We start from the raw sequence: 15,956 nt of genomic DNA, 5'->3' as shown, positions 1-15,956 counted from the left end.
TGTTCTTTAGAAATGAAGAAGACAGTAAAACTCCTGTTTCTTTTGTTTCTGTTTTGGGAAGTGCCTGATAACCATTTTCTCTTTAAGAAGTGTCTGATAGTCTTTTTCTCTTTATGGAGTAGAGTTTAAAAGCTATAAAGCATGCAATTCTGTTCATCAGTCATGTGTTTCCTTCTGCTAATTACTTGCAATTTAAAAATATACCCCTTTTGAAACCTAAAGCCTTCAGAGATTGGAGTTTAGTGAATTTATTGTAAAGGAAACTCATCTTCATGGTTCAATGTAACCTATTATTTAGCTATTCAAAATATGGCAATGTTAAAAATGATCATTAAAAACTTTAAATGACCAAGCTCCCTTCACTCCTTGCTAACAGCATAGTGCATAAGGTAAAATAAAATTTAGATTTAGGATGAGAAGTTTTGGCATCTGATATCTAAAAAGATAAACTTTACATAGTTATTTTGGAAAGAAAATATTAAGAACGGAAGTTAAAATATCTTTCCAACTCAATCATGTAGCCTGTGTGCTAATGCTGATCAGACACGGCAAAGTGACATGTTAATTTGGCAACTATCTAATGTCATTGGTCAGTTTAGACACTTTTACCAGCTGGTGAAAAAACTGTCAATGCTTGGATTCTCTCTGCTACTTAGCAGAGCTATTAGTCTAGAAAGTTGAAGTCAAGATGGTGATCTCAATTTGACCTCTTCCTACACCTTAGATTGTTTCTGCTCAGTGACCTAGATTATGCAGAGTCTCACAACTCACATATGATTTCTGGTTTCTTGGGTCAGAATACCGACATCTTGGTGGAGTTGGGTTCAACAGTCTTGGCAGCTACATATTTAGATAAAATATCAATTAATTAATGATTTATAAATATTTGAAATCATATAAGTCTCATTTATAGTAGATGGAAACATATTTTACATGTTTAAGGACCTTAAAATGAATTTTAGTATTTGTAGAGGTCTAAGGTAAGCAGATATTATAAATATTGTGTTGTAAAATATGAATTCAGAACTTTTAATCTAATTACTTGAAAAGGGGAGATGACTTAGGGAGACTGGATCATCTTGGTTATAATGTTTATAAGAGAAATTATTCCATGCCTAAGATATGCTTGAGAGTTTTACTTTTGGTCTTTTGGTATCTGCCCATTTCTAATTATTACTTGTATTACTAAGTAGGACAAATGAGAGAAAATTTCACTTGAAAGTGAATGGAAATATTTTAATTTGAGGGTGGGTAAGAAAGCTTAGTGTTCTGGCTATTAGAATAAGTAAGATATAGAAGACTCGAATTAAAACACTAAAATATGTAAATGGAGATTCATGGGGGAAGGGGATAATTTAACAGCCAAGATAATCATTTGATTATAAGACAAAGAACTGAGAATTTAAAAAAAAAATAGATGAACATTTTAGTAGCTCCTGAAACAGTGGACTTCCAACTCCATTTCTATCCATGATGTCAGAAGATCTACTGAAAGCATTTAAGACTATAAGTAAGAAATTTATTATAACTTGAGAATCAAGAAATATAGGCTTTTACCCCGTCTTGATTTTCCATTGCCTAGAAAACATCTCTTTGACTCAAACATATCAGCACCCCATATACTATGAACCTATTCCTAGTATGCTACTTGTTGGCTTTCTTTCCCCCACCTCCACCCCCACCCCCCAACTCTGCCCCTAAATGCTCTGGTTTTGATCAGATTTTCATAGACCACCATCTTACCTATCTTAGTTAATATCATAGCTAACATTTCAGTTATCTGGGGTTTTAATTATATCTGCTATAGATTGCAATCTCTTGACGTCTGACCTTGTTTTAAATTTTTAAGACTCCATGTTTACAGTAGTAAGGCTAAGCAATATCAAGGAGGCATTGCTCTATGTATTTTTAACTGTAAGAAGAAAAGTGTAAAGCAGTTGAAGGCTTTTTTCTGTTGGTGGTAGTTGATTTGGGGTTTATTTTAAAAAGTTCTCTGTAATTCTACTTGATTTGATCATTTAAGATATTTGTTGCCCGGCTGCTGTGGCTCAATGATTGTGCATCAACCTAGAAACAAGAGGTCACGGTTCGATTCCCAGTCAGGGCACATGCCCAGATTGCGGGCTCAATCTCCAGCAGGAGACAGCCAATCAATGATGTTTCTTTCATCCATGTTTCTATCTCTCTACCTTCTCCCCCTCTCTCTAAAAATCAATTTAAAGTAACTAACTAAATAAGTAAAGTTTGTTGACATGGGGACTTTTGATAATTAACCTTTTCTTTCTTTTCTTTTCTTTTTTTTTGAACAATGCTAAGATGGTTAATAATTTTGTCCATATTAAAAAAGAAAATTGTTTTAGCATTTTCCAAAACAAAAATTAAATTCATGGGCTATGCTTAGATCATCCAATGGTGATATTTCCAGTATAATGTTGCATGTCCATTTGATTGTGAGAAGCTAGGGACCTTCTGATGGGTCTCTAGTGAAATAGACTTCAACTCTTACTCTAAATATCCCACTCATAGCCCAGGAGGGTCAATTTAATCAGACAGAATGCTACCTATCTACCAAGCTGAAAAGGTACAGTGCCCTCCTGTCTCAGCTCCTTGATATTGCTACTGCTGACTCCAATCTGTTATTGAGTCAGAATGATTTCAATATACCTGCATTTATTGATGCAATGGGTATGTTTTTCTTGGCCAGATCTAGTACCTTATTTATGCTCTTGACAGAGTAAGCTACCACTGAATTTTTCACTGCTGCATTTTAACACACGCAGGATCTGGTTGCACAAAATTTATTTGCATATTTCTTATATCTCATCAAGCTTCTGATATCTCATCAAGATTGACCAGTATATTCTTTAAACATTTTTAAATCGGTATAGTTTAATTTCAGAGAATTTCTTTTCTTTTGATTGCAGTATTTTAAAATGATCTTTCATGAATATTCTTCTTTTGTATGTTTAAAGTCTTAAGATAATGCCATTGTCCAATGTTGTATTATATTTCTGGCATCCTAAAATTTTCAAAATGAGAAAGGTCACATTTTGCTTCTCAGAAAATACCCTTCAGGGCTCTAAGTAAATCCTAAAATAGGAGAACCTTGCCAAAAATAAGCAATCAAAAGCATAAACTCCTAAACGGGAATGGATTCGTGCTCATTTTTTTTTAAAGATAAATGCATTGGGTTAAAATGAATACAATATGAGATTTTTTATTTTTGTTTTTTTAATAAAGGAAGAAATATTATTAGGAATAATTCAGGAGATATTTTTCTCCCCCCCCCCCCTTTAAACTATTTTTATTGATATCAGAGAGGAAGGGAGAGGGAGAGAGAGCTAGAAACATCAATGATGGGAGAGAACTATGGATCAGTTGCATCCTGCATGCCCCCCACTGGGAACCAAACCTACAACCCAGGCATGTGCCCTTGACTGGAATTGAACCCGGGACCCTTTGGTCCTCAGGCCAATGCTCCATCCACTGACCAAAAATAGCAGGGCTATTTTTCTTTTTTGATCACTGCTTTTCATGATCCAGCCATATGATCCAGGGCTGCATTCCCTCAAGAACTTGGATTCTGCCTGAGGGAACATTCGTTATGGAGCAATATAGGGGTTTTTAAGGCCCATTTCTTCACTTCAAGCTTATTTGCTCTCAGAGCTTCCTGTGGTGCCAGAATAGAACATTAAATAAAGGGCGCTTCTCTTTAAGTGTATAAAAGTTTGTTATTTTTGCACTGCGAAATCCAAAGTAGCATCTACAGAAACACATGAGAAGAGCCCTTTCCTGTCTACATAGGTTTTCACCTATATTATCACCTAGGTTGCTCACCTTGGGGAAAGTATGAGATCCTCATTTTCAATATGAAACCAGGATGCAAGAGAGATAACTGTATTTGTCTAAACTCTTCAGCTACTAAATGGAGATGCTTAGAATCAAATCTTATTATCGCCAAAACCGGTTTGGCTCAGTGGATAGAGTGTCAGCCTGCGGACTGAAAGGTCCCAGGTTTGATTCCGGTCAAGGGCATGTACCTGGGTTGCGGGCACATCCCCAGTAGGAGATGTGCAGGAGGCAGCTGATTGATGTTTCTCTCTCATCAATGTTTCTAACTCTCTATCTCTCTCCCTTCCTCTCTGTAAAAAATCAATAAAATATATTTAAAAAAAAATCTTATTATCTTCGCTCCAAAGTCAAATGATTTAAAAATTAAAGGTAAATTTACAGGGTCATTTATTATATGACTTGCTAACCCAGCATATAATCCTAGAGCTTGAAAGCTGAAGCTCAGCCAGGCTCCTTCTTATTTTCCAGACCTCAGTTTAGATGTTATCGCTTCTCTAATTATCCTAACTCAGTAGCTTGTTTGTTTTGCAATTTGCTATCACAGTTTATAGTTTTGGGGTTTTGTGATAGAACTTAGGTTTTACTTCCTTAGACTGTAAATTTCTTGGGGACATGAATTGTGTTTACCATGTTCACTCTTATAGTTGCAGCATTTAGAGTAGCTCTAGATACCTGGTAGGCATCCAATTAAATTCTTTTATGTTGAATGAGAACCCCCCCCTCACTTTCTTCACAGTGACTCTTCAAAGCAGTGAGGTCATGCTCCCCCCACCCCCACCCCCAGACTTCTCTGAAATTCAAAGGCAGATAACAGAGAACAAAGTCAACAGGGACAAATGCTCTTTCCATGTGAGCAGAACTGCGAAGCACGTTTTAGTTGTTTGGTTTGGCATTAGGGTATTCGGCTTACCTTTCTCTTGAAAAGTCTGCATCCTTTGAACAAGCATCTGAGCCCTTCAGAAACTGGCAAAAGCCACTGCATACTCAGCTGGAACGGGTATTTATGAACACGTGTCTGAAAGTCAGCCACACTCCGTATCTGTTGTGTCTGGAGAATACAGCTTAGTCATTCTGCCATTGTTTGGTTATATCTTTCATTCCAGACAAATTGCTGATACTCCTCTCACCCCTATCCCAGCCACATATTCAATTACTTTAGATATGTTACTGGATTGACCTCAACTATGGAAATCCGAGCAAAATGCATAGTTAGAGCAATTATCCTTACGTCAGGCAATTTGTGGCTATTCATGAACTTTGGTTAATACATAAAGAGTTCTAAAGTCTTTTAATTTGAGGAAATTAGCTAAGTCATGGAATCATGAATAGATAGGGTTATCTCCAACTAGGCTTTTAAAAAATGATATGGTTTCAATACAAGGCCGTTTGGAGTTATGGTTTCATTTGACAAGCTTGATCTATCTTTCTGGCAATTCTGGTTTACACTCCTTGCACTGGTGAATAATCTAAGTGTCAAACAGCGAGCCAGCACTTCTATGAGTAACTCCTGTGTCATGTAATCTATATGATATAACACTGCATCACACCTGCAGCAGCATATTGTGGGAATTTTGTAGTTAATTATACAAGCTGTTGTCAACAATGAGAAGAAAAGAGTTTAGGTGCCTAAGAGCCAACCGAAACCTCCACCCAAATGCAAACCCAAGTGAAGAAGGTACCATGAGCTCATATTCTTTTAAAATTCAGAAACAAAACTCAGCCTCAAGGACAAGTCCTGTAGAATAAACTATAGTCCTACAATGGTCCCAGATACCTTGCCAATCACTTTACATATATTATTTCTAACCTTCCATTTTAATGATGGAAAAATTTAATCTCCAAGAAACTGAACAACTTGTCAAGTTTCTCAGAATAAGTTATAGTACAGAATTTTATTTCCAGAGCCCATTGGATGTTCAGCTGATCCTAGGTCATGCAGGAATGTAGTTGGGTCTGCTCTTAGAGTCTTCTTAATGTAGTTAGACCCTCCTGGTAAAGTCAGCTTGTAAGTGGAACCCCTCTAGTTATGTATGACCTGTGCATCCTGCTCTGAAACTACTTTTATAATCCTCCCATAAACAACAAGCCTGTACGCCTTGGGGTGCACTGTTGTGCAAAGCATCCATCCGTCTCTTCTACATTATGGTAAAGAATTATAGAGAAAACAAAATGCAAAACAAGAATAATTATCTTTTTTAATGATAAAATTGCTTAAGACTACTGTTTTTATCCTTTATGGTTTAAAATTATTTTCAAATCTCCAACCTATGGCAGAATCTTCTCAATTTGCAAGTGTGTGCCCCATAGGGATTACCGAAACCCCAAACAGATAACATTGGCTTTTAGGGAAGGGAAGGATCTGTCTGGGTAGCCCAGGTTTTCCCCTTATTTATTTGATGGTCCCAGAGTTGATCTTGAAAATTTCCCGACCAGGGGGCTGGCTCCACCCTGGGAAGCTGCTAATCCAGAAACAGTGATTTCCATGACAGGTTTTGAAGCATCCCATTATCTTTTATCTCAGAGGTATGTGAAAGTTCTGAGCTAAAATCAATATAATTAATATTTAACACAATATGTGCCACATGACCTGTTTAAAGAGGTGAAGTAATCATCTTAAAACATGCTATGGTAGATTTTGTCGCTACAAGAAGTACTGGAAATTTTAATAAAGCAATACTTAGTGCAGGATTTTAAACAACCCAGGAGATCTTATAGAATAAAATTGGAAACCAGTTCTCAAAGAAAATCATGACCAATACTTTATGGGGTTCTGAAAGGAAAGTGCAGTGTTTGGGGGTGATTTCCCTGTTCTGCATCATTGCTTTCAAGTCGGATGTGAAGTTCCATAGGTCTTGTTTTCCACCAGTCATGAGAGGACACTACACTGGACAGTCCACGGGCCTGATCCATGGTAAGAGTTCTTATTTTAAAAATACAATATGTTGTAGAACTTCTGGATGTGAAATGGTTCAAAAGATCTTAGTCATCTGCTCTGGAATCACATTAACATCCCATGGCCTTAGAACTGGCTTTAGAAGTTTGGGGTTAATGATTAGCCCTTATGCACAGAAAAAGTTGTAGAACAGTAAATAGAAAAAGAAAAGAATAAGTAAAGAGTGTACCTTAACTCCTTGATTTTTCTCAATTGCTACAATGATTTTTGTCATCTGTTGAAAAAAGGCCTCTCCTGTAGTTAATTACCAGAGGAGTTGTATTCAAAGTTGTATTTAAATTCTTTTGATTTTTTTTTTCAGTTCTGTGTATGAAAGCACTCATGGTTTGTCCCTACTCTGACTTTTAAAATGTCACTTGAGCAGATACTTGTCCTCTAACCAGCTAATGGAATTTATTCTAGTTTAGCTTCACCATAAATGCCAGTTTTTGTTGCAGAAGTATGGTAGGGATGTTCGAGCTTGTTTTTCCTTATATTCTAACTTATTGTGGATTGCCATATCACTGGGAAGTTAAGAGAATCATTCAATTCTAATATGTTTAGATGAGCTTCTTTCTTATTTGGCAGATGGACAGGTAGAATGACCTAACTGTATTTCCTAGTGTACCAGGGAGTTGGTTTGCTCCAGATATTAATACAGTAGAACTTGCTTGCTAGGGTGGCCCATCATGGAACTAGAGTCTCTAGTAAAGTAGATGCTAATGGGCAATGGCATGTTATTCCTTTCTTAACCCTGTTACAAACTCACTCCTTTCAATTTCATTTACTTCTCAAATAAGACAAACATTTCATTAAAGAAACTGGACATCAAGTTTCAAACAGATGATAGAGTTTATAGGGAAGGACAAAAAGGAGACAAAGGATAAGACTCATGTTGTCAGATAATCTGAAATGTTTAGAATTGTGGAGCCCAGCTGGTGTGGCTCAGTGGTTGAGCGTCGATTTATGAACCAGGAGGTCATGGTTCAATTCCCAGTCAGGACAAATGCTGGGTTGCAGGCTTGATCCGCAGTAGGGGGCATGCAGGAAGCAGCCGATCAATGATTCTCTCTTATCATTGATGTTTCTATCTCTTTCCCTTTCCCTTCCTCTCTGCAATCAAAAACATATGTATATATATCTTTTTAAAAAAAAGAATTGTGGAAATTGTGAAGTTGAAAAAGGGCTTTAGGGAAAGTACATTATACCCCTATTTTAGTTGTTTAAATCAGATTTTGCAAAGAAAAGTGTAGGTGTTTAGAAATTAGAGTCTTTCATTTCCTTGTGTCCTCATTCATTTCTTCCCATATAAATGTATGGAAGAAGCAACTTTTTAAAAAAATCAGAAGGAACCTTAGAAATTATCCATTTTATCACTAAGGAAACTGAGCCCACACCTAAAAAATACTGAGCCCCAAGAAGTTAATTCATCTGATCCAAGATCACACATCTGGTTAGTGCCCAACTGTCCTTCCATTTCCACTGAACGGTGCCACTGCAGTTTCAACTCCCTTCTACCACCACTAGCGTTCTGTGACTTCAGGAGGAATGCCCAGCCCCTTCACTTTCCTGATGCCCGGGAATGCTTATGAGGTTATGACTAACAAAGTGTAAAATATGAGTCAAAATGCAGTCCCTAACAAAGTCATTGTGACTTTAATGACTTGGGCAGTTGTTTCATACTGTAAAAACAGGAAGACCCCACACAATACGGCGCCTGTCTCACAGATGGGCCCCTGCGTAGACAGCCACCCACAAGGGTGACTACTGGGCTGTCTTCCTCTCTCTTTGACAACTTTTTTTTTTCATTTGCACAGTGTTCACTTACCGTTTTCATCATGAGGTTATCTGGGAGAGGAAAGTGCTTGCTTTATCTAGCCTTTGATGAGGCAGAAGAATATATTTAATCACTTAGGACTCACTCCTAAGCGATTTCTAGGGGATCCTCTGACAAACCCAGATTAGTCTTAAAAGTAGCTTTTTCATGTGCTTGATACTAGCCCCTTGTGTTATTACTCTCCTGGATATTTTTTACTCTTAGAAACATACAAACATCAGGACTAGAATGACTTTCTGAGAGCAAATTAATCACATAGGATGAGTCCACCCATCCTTATGAGAAATATAGAAAATGATGAAGTTTTCCATCACTTTAGAAGAATTTGCTTCAGGAAAAAAAAAAAATCTTTGTATATAGTATTAAAGCTAAAGAGACAGGGAAGCCATAAACAAAATGTTTATATCAAGTGTAATTGAATTTTAGCTTTTGTTACTCCAGATATTTTAAATAACTTCCCACTATTAAAGGTAGTGCCTTCAAAAAAATAAACCTCACATGATTTTATAGAAAAGATGTATTCTAGGCAAACAATATAGGGTGTCCCAAAAGATGTATACACACGTTAACTGATAGCTCAATTTTTAAAATGAAATGTATTTTAATAAACAGTGCCTTTATAATTATTCAAAGTGTGCATATAGGTTTTTGGGACACCCTGTAATAAATCATTTATGTAGATATATTTTTTTCTTTTTTCAAAAAAATCACTGCACTTTCTGCAGCGCTCAGGAATCTAGTGTCGGACATAAGCTGACGGAAGCATAGGTGGAATTTGTGTGACTAAGGGATCATTCACAAATGGCTTTGTGTTGAAAAGGGGCTTCAGCCATTACCTCTGGGGACATTACTTCTAGGGAGGCCCTCCCAGGCTTTTCTTGTGAAGGCAGATTCGTAACTGAACAATAGAATCTGTGTGTATCAGGCAGTAGAGACGCATTTATCTTTGGCACAGTGTGCTCCTGTTTGTGGCTTTCTCCGTGGCATTGGGCAAAGTCATAATGGCTGTGTCTTGTCAGTTTTGTAACTCCTGGAGCCACGAGTTCCCTCCGTAGCTACCTTACCTTCCTTTTTAAACGGAGTGTAAACCTCTGGGAGGATGATAAACACTTCTCTGCCTTTCTTGGAGACTTATTCTTGGGGACTGAAGCATTTCTGACTTGGGTTGTTTTCTCAGTCCTGTTGAGAGAGTTTGCTTTCTTGGAAATACTGGTTGCTGGTAACTAACGTGTCCGGACTGTAAGGAGGCTGCCGCACACTTACCACGGCGTCCTGACAGGCTCAGGCTGGGAGGCTGAGGTCCGAAAGTCAGACCTCACTCTGGTTTCATGTTGGAGAGGTGAAGTCACTTCACAAGACTGTTACAGAGAACTGAGAACGACAGGCTAGATTCGTCTGGCATGTCGCTGCTCAACAGAAGCAACTCCCATCTGGGAGTCAGACACTGAAAACCCAACGAAGCTGGGCGTCCCAGCTGCCTCCTCAGCCTTAACCTCAAGCACAGTTCAGATCTATTCCATGCCTTCCTTGATCATGCTAACTGGACTCCTGGGCCAGCGCTGATCATGCTAACTGGACTCCTGGGCCAGAGCTGATCATGTTAACTGGACTCTGTGATACTAGAATCTAAAAGGTCCCCCCTGTCTGCTCCTCAGAGGCCCTGTCTGCCTTCCTTCGTGTGTGCAGAGCACAACATAAGCGGGCCCTTCATAAATGCTTTTGGATGAGAGCAGTGATTGCCTTAGTCAGTGTGGTTGGGCCCTCCCTGGCGAAGGAGGAAAGCCAACGGCTTTGCTACGTAATAACATTTAAAGGGCTGGGTCGGGTTCTGACACTGAGTGACCGCCGTTTGCGTACTTCATTATGTGTGTTTTGCTGTTGCCTTAAGATGACCTCTGTTTTGGTGGCATTTCCATGCCTCCAGCAAAAGGCTGGCAGAACTATTTTAGGCATGAGAAGGTGATATTCATCTGTGAACTACTTACAGGAGTTAGCCCCTTCTGTAAGCTATGCGGGAAAGGTGAGAAGTTTGGTTTGTTTTCAGCCCTGTAACTGAGAGCCACTTCCCTGCTCCCGCATGGGACCGATTGACAATGTATGCCACAGGGTCCTGCGACAATGGGAGGTGATAGAAAGAAAGTCAGGATAAGCGTCTTTGCCTTACTACTCTTTTATGATTGAATTTCTACCTGCTCCTATATTCTGAGCTCAGGGGCCAGTACCACTGATAAAGAACTTGTCCAACTCTCTCCAAACCCTTAACTGTTGTGGGTAACGAACATGCTCTCCTATAGCTGACTATTTCTGCTAGGATGTAAGTTCAGTAAAAGCATGAGAAGTTTTTTTGTTTTTTGTTTTTTCACTGCTATATCTTCAGTCTTTCTTTGCCTGGCACATATTAGGAGTTTAATAAATATTTAGCAAATACATGATAACATGATATGATTAAAACAGAACAAACCTGATTGACTCCAAAAATCTTTCTAAATATTGCAGAGACCAAAGGAACCAAAATGAGGATGATTCCTTGAATGTTACATTTGGCTATGACTTCCACAGACTTGGTTTAAAAAAAAAAATCATCCGTCTCTGTGCTTTTTACATGATTTTTTTTCCAAGTAAAGCTTGCTTCTTTGCAAAATTCAGCTGATCAGTCAAAGCAGAGAAACCCATCTTTTCCAGCTCCTAAGTCTTTCGTCTAAGTGCCTGTCTTTTGAGAACTGAAAATGAGATGCCAGTTATTTGATTACATCTTAAAAACCAAGTAACGTGGAACTTACGACAGTCACCTGGAATTCAAAATGGCACAAAGATCCAGTTAGTCAAACACAGGAGCTGAGGTGATGGCTTCAGAGATCCCTGGTTACTGTCACTGCCATATCGTCTCATGGGGAAACACACATACGCAAGCAGCGTTGCCCAGAGGGGATGACTGCGCCTCTTTGAGAACCGTGCACAGTGAAGCCGGCCAGTGGGCAGCAATACTGACTCGCATTGGCTTCGCCTCAAAAGGCCTGGTCTCCTGGGCACAGGCAGCGGCATGATGGGGCTTGGATGCTTGAAGTGAAGCCATTGTCAGTGCAGGATGCTCATTTGAAAGGGGAATGCCTCACAGGAAAGAGAGCCAGTTGTGTGTGTGTTGGGGAGAGAGGGGCGGGGGCTGTTGCCATGGTGCTTTACTCCTTTAATGTGTTGTACTTGAACTCCTGGGAGTCCCAGGCTGAGGTGACAGAGAGAAGAAAGCAGGGAGCAGGGTCCCCCTGGGTAGGGACTAGTCTCAGATCCTCTTGCCTGTTCTCTAATACTGACAAGGGGGGGGGGGGGAAATGCCTACGGGAAAGGAATGACTTTCTCAACATGCCTTAGCTTGCTAAAATTAAATAGAAATAAATTTAACTCCTAAATATTTCGAACATGAATTAGAAGATGTAACACTGCAATACCAAAAACACATAGTCATGTAGAACTACAAATCATTCTCCATTCATGCAGCAAATAATATCTTGTATTTCCAAACACGCTCCAGATCCTAGATCAAAGGTTAAATGTGCTTTATTTGTTGAATGCCATCCAATATGTATATTAACGAGCTGGCAGAGTGCAGAAAACTGCCTTCTGCATATGAAGTACTTCCAAAAGGTAATAACTCTTTCCCAGGTGTCATTGTAAAAGAAGGCTAAATGCGTTGGCACACTGTTGGTGAGCAAAAAACTCCTCCAAAAAAAAATGGTTTTTTAAAATTATTTTTGTAGAACAAAAGCCTTGTCTGAAAACAGCCATAGTCCCAATCCCTTTTATTTTTTATTTAAATGCTCAGAAAGTAAATTAATCACCATCACTGTAAAACCCTAAGAGTGGCTGAGCTCTGTGCAGAGGCTGTCTGCAGAGTGTTGGTCTCTGCAGAGGAGAGAGGGTTAAGAACACCCAGTTGAATGGGGGAGGGTACGGACTTCAGATTTACTTAAATATTCATGGGGCTTCCTCCATTTTAATCTTCTCCTTTTAAAAAGATGGCTGTGTTTCCCAGCCTGGCAACCCCTCAGGAAAGAAGAATTGCTCCTTCCTTGCAGAGTTCAGCTGAGCAGGAGTAAGCGAGGGTGGAAACCCCTGCGGCCACTAGGACTATTCATAATTTATAAGGGCTGCACACCAGCCAGCTGAATCCACTCGGACAGGCTCTTGTTCCTGCAATTCCTGATTTCATTCCTCTCTCTGCCAGAAAAGAAGCTAGAGGCACAGGCTCCTTTCGAGAATGGAGTGCGAAGATGGGCTTTGTTTGGATTAGGAAATGCCTTAAGTTTTGGAGGCTTTGTCTTGTATAAGTTTTGGTTATTTTAGCACCGAATGTGCAAGGCTTTCCTGATTGCTATCTCAGAACTGTGAATTCTTTCAAAGGGGATCTGTGGATTGTGGCAAGGAGAGCATTCCAAAATGCCTGAGGCAAACTATTTGTTATCTGTATCTTGGGGTTACATCAAGGTGGGTCCATCTGATTCTGTTCCGTGTCTTTTGTAGAATTTGAAACATTTATGTCTGCATGTTTACTGTGAAGTAGAAAATTCTAAAATAAGGGCATGTTATATGACATTGTATTAAAATAAACTGGGCTGTCTTTTTACTCAACACTATTTTTAAAGGATGCTCCCCCACCCCCCTTTGTTTTCCCTTAAACTTTTTACATATAATCTCCTCCCACTATGCAGGTTATTAATTCATATTTTAGAGTTGATTTTCAGTAAATGTGTTTTAAAATAGTCTTACATTTTCAAGTGAAATTATCTTGACCTCTATTAAGATTCTTTCCCTATGTTTGCATCTTCAAAAGAAATAAAATGTTAATTCTAAGAAATCTAAGGAAACCTCTTTTTCCTAGGGTGCCCTTGGAATAATTTAGTATGAAAAGGGTGTTGTATTTCGTAGAAACAGCATCATTTATCTCATGGTATCTGCTTATCCAAACTCTTGGCTCTTAGACACCAAAGTTGTAAACATGTAAAGTGACCATTTGTTAGTTTTTAGGTGGTTAATACATTTTTGTTCTTCATACACAGTTCAAAAGGATGCTGAACCGGGAGCTGACACATCTCTCAGAAATGAGCCGCTCAGGGAACCAGGTGTCTGAATACATTTCAAATACTTTCTTAGGTAAGATGCTAACTGGAAACCTATCATAACTGGGATTTTTTCAGTATTAACCTATGCATGAACACTCCTATGTGAGATTTAAATGAAGTAAAGTCATAGAAAAACAAATCCATTTAAAATAAGAACTAAGGACAGCTTTAAGGGGAAAATTTGAGCAGGAAGATATTGCAAAAAAAAAAGGGGGGGGGGAAGAATAAAAATATCCATCAAAGACAAAAGTTATGATGGGCTAAGTATATTTTTATGGACCTCAGATCACCCCTCATCTACCCACCTGCTTCCATCTCTGCCAAGACCTCTGAAGAGATAGGAGTGAGGGTGTTAATCACCCAAACTCTGAGGACAACTCCATTGGCTCCAGGATGTGGTATTCCTTAAATTCTTCCACTATCTGGGCTTTGAGCAAAAGGTTTCCTCTCAGGTGGTTTGCAAGAAATGTGTTTGGCGAATACTATGGTAACTTGGCCCAAGAGGATAGGCTTTGGAAATAATTTGACTATTGCTTTGCTAAGTATTTCTTAAAGGTAAATAGGGGGCGGGGGGCGGTGGAGAATCTTCTTATATGAAAGATTCGTTCCCCTGCAAGCAGCATTGTTATCTTCCCAATCTGATGCTTTATCTATTATGCTCTGTAGTCACATTGCTGGTATTTTGGTATTTAACACATGACATGGAAAAGGTTTGTATCAGTGATTCCTTAATTACTGCAAACATCCTGTTTGATTACTAGGAATTTCTGATCTCATGTTTACAGCCATCCTATTGTATAATGAACTTATTTGGGCTATTTTTCTTTAATGAGGCCTGTAGGATTTGCAAATCTACTTCCAAGTGAATGGGTAGCATTTAGATCAGTGGTTCTCAACCTTCCTAATGCCGCAACCCTTAAATACAGTTCCTCATGTTGTGGTGACCCCCCCCCAACCATAAAATTAAGTGTAATTAATTAAGTGCTACTTCATAAGTGTAATTTTGCTACTGTGAACAATATGTAATTATATATGTGTTTTCTGATGGTCTTAGGCGACCCCTGTGAAAGGGTCGTTCGACCCCAAAGGGGTCGCGACCCACAGGTTGAAAACCGCTGATTTAGACTCTGATTCTGTGGACTTGCAGTTACCCCTGAATTATGCTTGTTTCCAGAACTCCACTTTCCAGGGAAATGACCCATTCTTACAGCTGAGCATCACACCTCCCTTCTTTTCTGCACACCATTAAATCAATGAGCATTTGCCTTGATGCCTTATGGAAACACATTCCTCTTCTGCTTTTATTTTAGAAAATCAATCCTATTTGTCTAATACCAGGGCAGCTCCTGCTATCAGCAGATCAATCTTAGAGCAGCCTGGTGCAAAGCTCGGGGAATTACTCTGTAGCCGATGGGCACCTGACGATTAGCAAGTGCCTTTCCAGCTGTTTCCAGTGTGTGGGAATCTGCAGTAGCCGGTCTCCTCTAGCTGCAGTTGTGTCAGGCCTTTGTCAGAGAACAAAGGAGAAGAATTTTTCAGGCATCTGAACTCCAAGGGGTAGCTAGAATCTAATGGAACAGAAGGCATCATATACTAATTCTTTTCTTCCCCAGCATCTCCCCTTTATTCCTTGGAAGCCAGGTGTCTTCCCCTGCCCATTTGTGTTTACTCCATTCTGTGCAACACCCAATTATTTTTCATAAGCTGGGAACTGTCGTAGGGACATTGTATAGGTTAATGACTGTGGGAGAGAAGGATAAAATCAATACGTGCAGGAATTCATTTTTGATTTCATACTCATTGCATTTCTATGAAAATATCAGGGCTCCTCTGTCATAGAAGAGATGCTCATGACTAGAGGAAAGCTGCATGAAGTCCCTGAGCTCCTCATCATCCAAGACTGCACCTCAGCAGTCCTTGTCACTGTCATTTCTTTCATTACCCACTTGCCAAGGACAACAAGCATATTTTAGAAGCTAATTAATGTCTTCTTGTCATCAAAGGCTGGTAGCGAGTGAGAAAGCTGATGAGAAAATAAAGATGAGTCCTCCGTTTCAACACTTTCTATCTCAAGAGCAGCCAATGTCAATTTTCTGTCAAGCATTCCATTTGCTGTTTAGGCACATCTCTTGAGAACATGTTGCTGAGGAAGGTTGTTACAGACTCAGCATGAGGAGGGTGGTGTGTGTGAGAGAGTGTGTATGTGTGTGTGTGTGCGTGT

General features: G+C 39.2%; 1 protein-coding gene across 3 annotated transcripts in view; it reads left to right on the top strand.

Annotated features, from left to right (window-relative positions):
• PDE4B (phosphodiesterase 4B) overlaps window positions 1–15,956 on the top strand; it is a 427,958-nt gene that overhangs the window by 396,868 nt on the left and 15,134 nt on the right. For 2 of the 3 annotated variants that reach the window (XM_059689266.1, XM_059689267.1), the window contains one exon: window positions 13,673–13,766. In XM_059689266.1, the coding sequence (XP_059545249.1) occupies window positions 13,673–13,766 (94 nt within the window). Of the gene's footprint in view, window positions 1–12,043; window positions 13,101–13,672; window positions 13,767–15,956 lie in introns of those variants that run through there. The other variant, XM_059689265.1, reaches the window with a different exon arrangement.

The sequence above is a fragment of the Myotis daubentonii genome, chromosome 3 (assembly GCF_963259705.1).
Source record: "Myotis daubentonii chromosome 3, mMyoDau2.1, whole genome shotgun sequence".
NCBI classification, from domain to species: domain Eukaryota; kingdom Metazoa; phylum Chordata; class Mammalia; order Chiroptera; family Vespertilionidae; genus Myotis; species Myotis daubentonii.
This window is presented reverse-complemented; position numbering and strand designations above follow the sequence as displayed.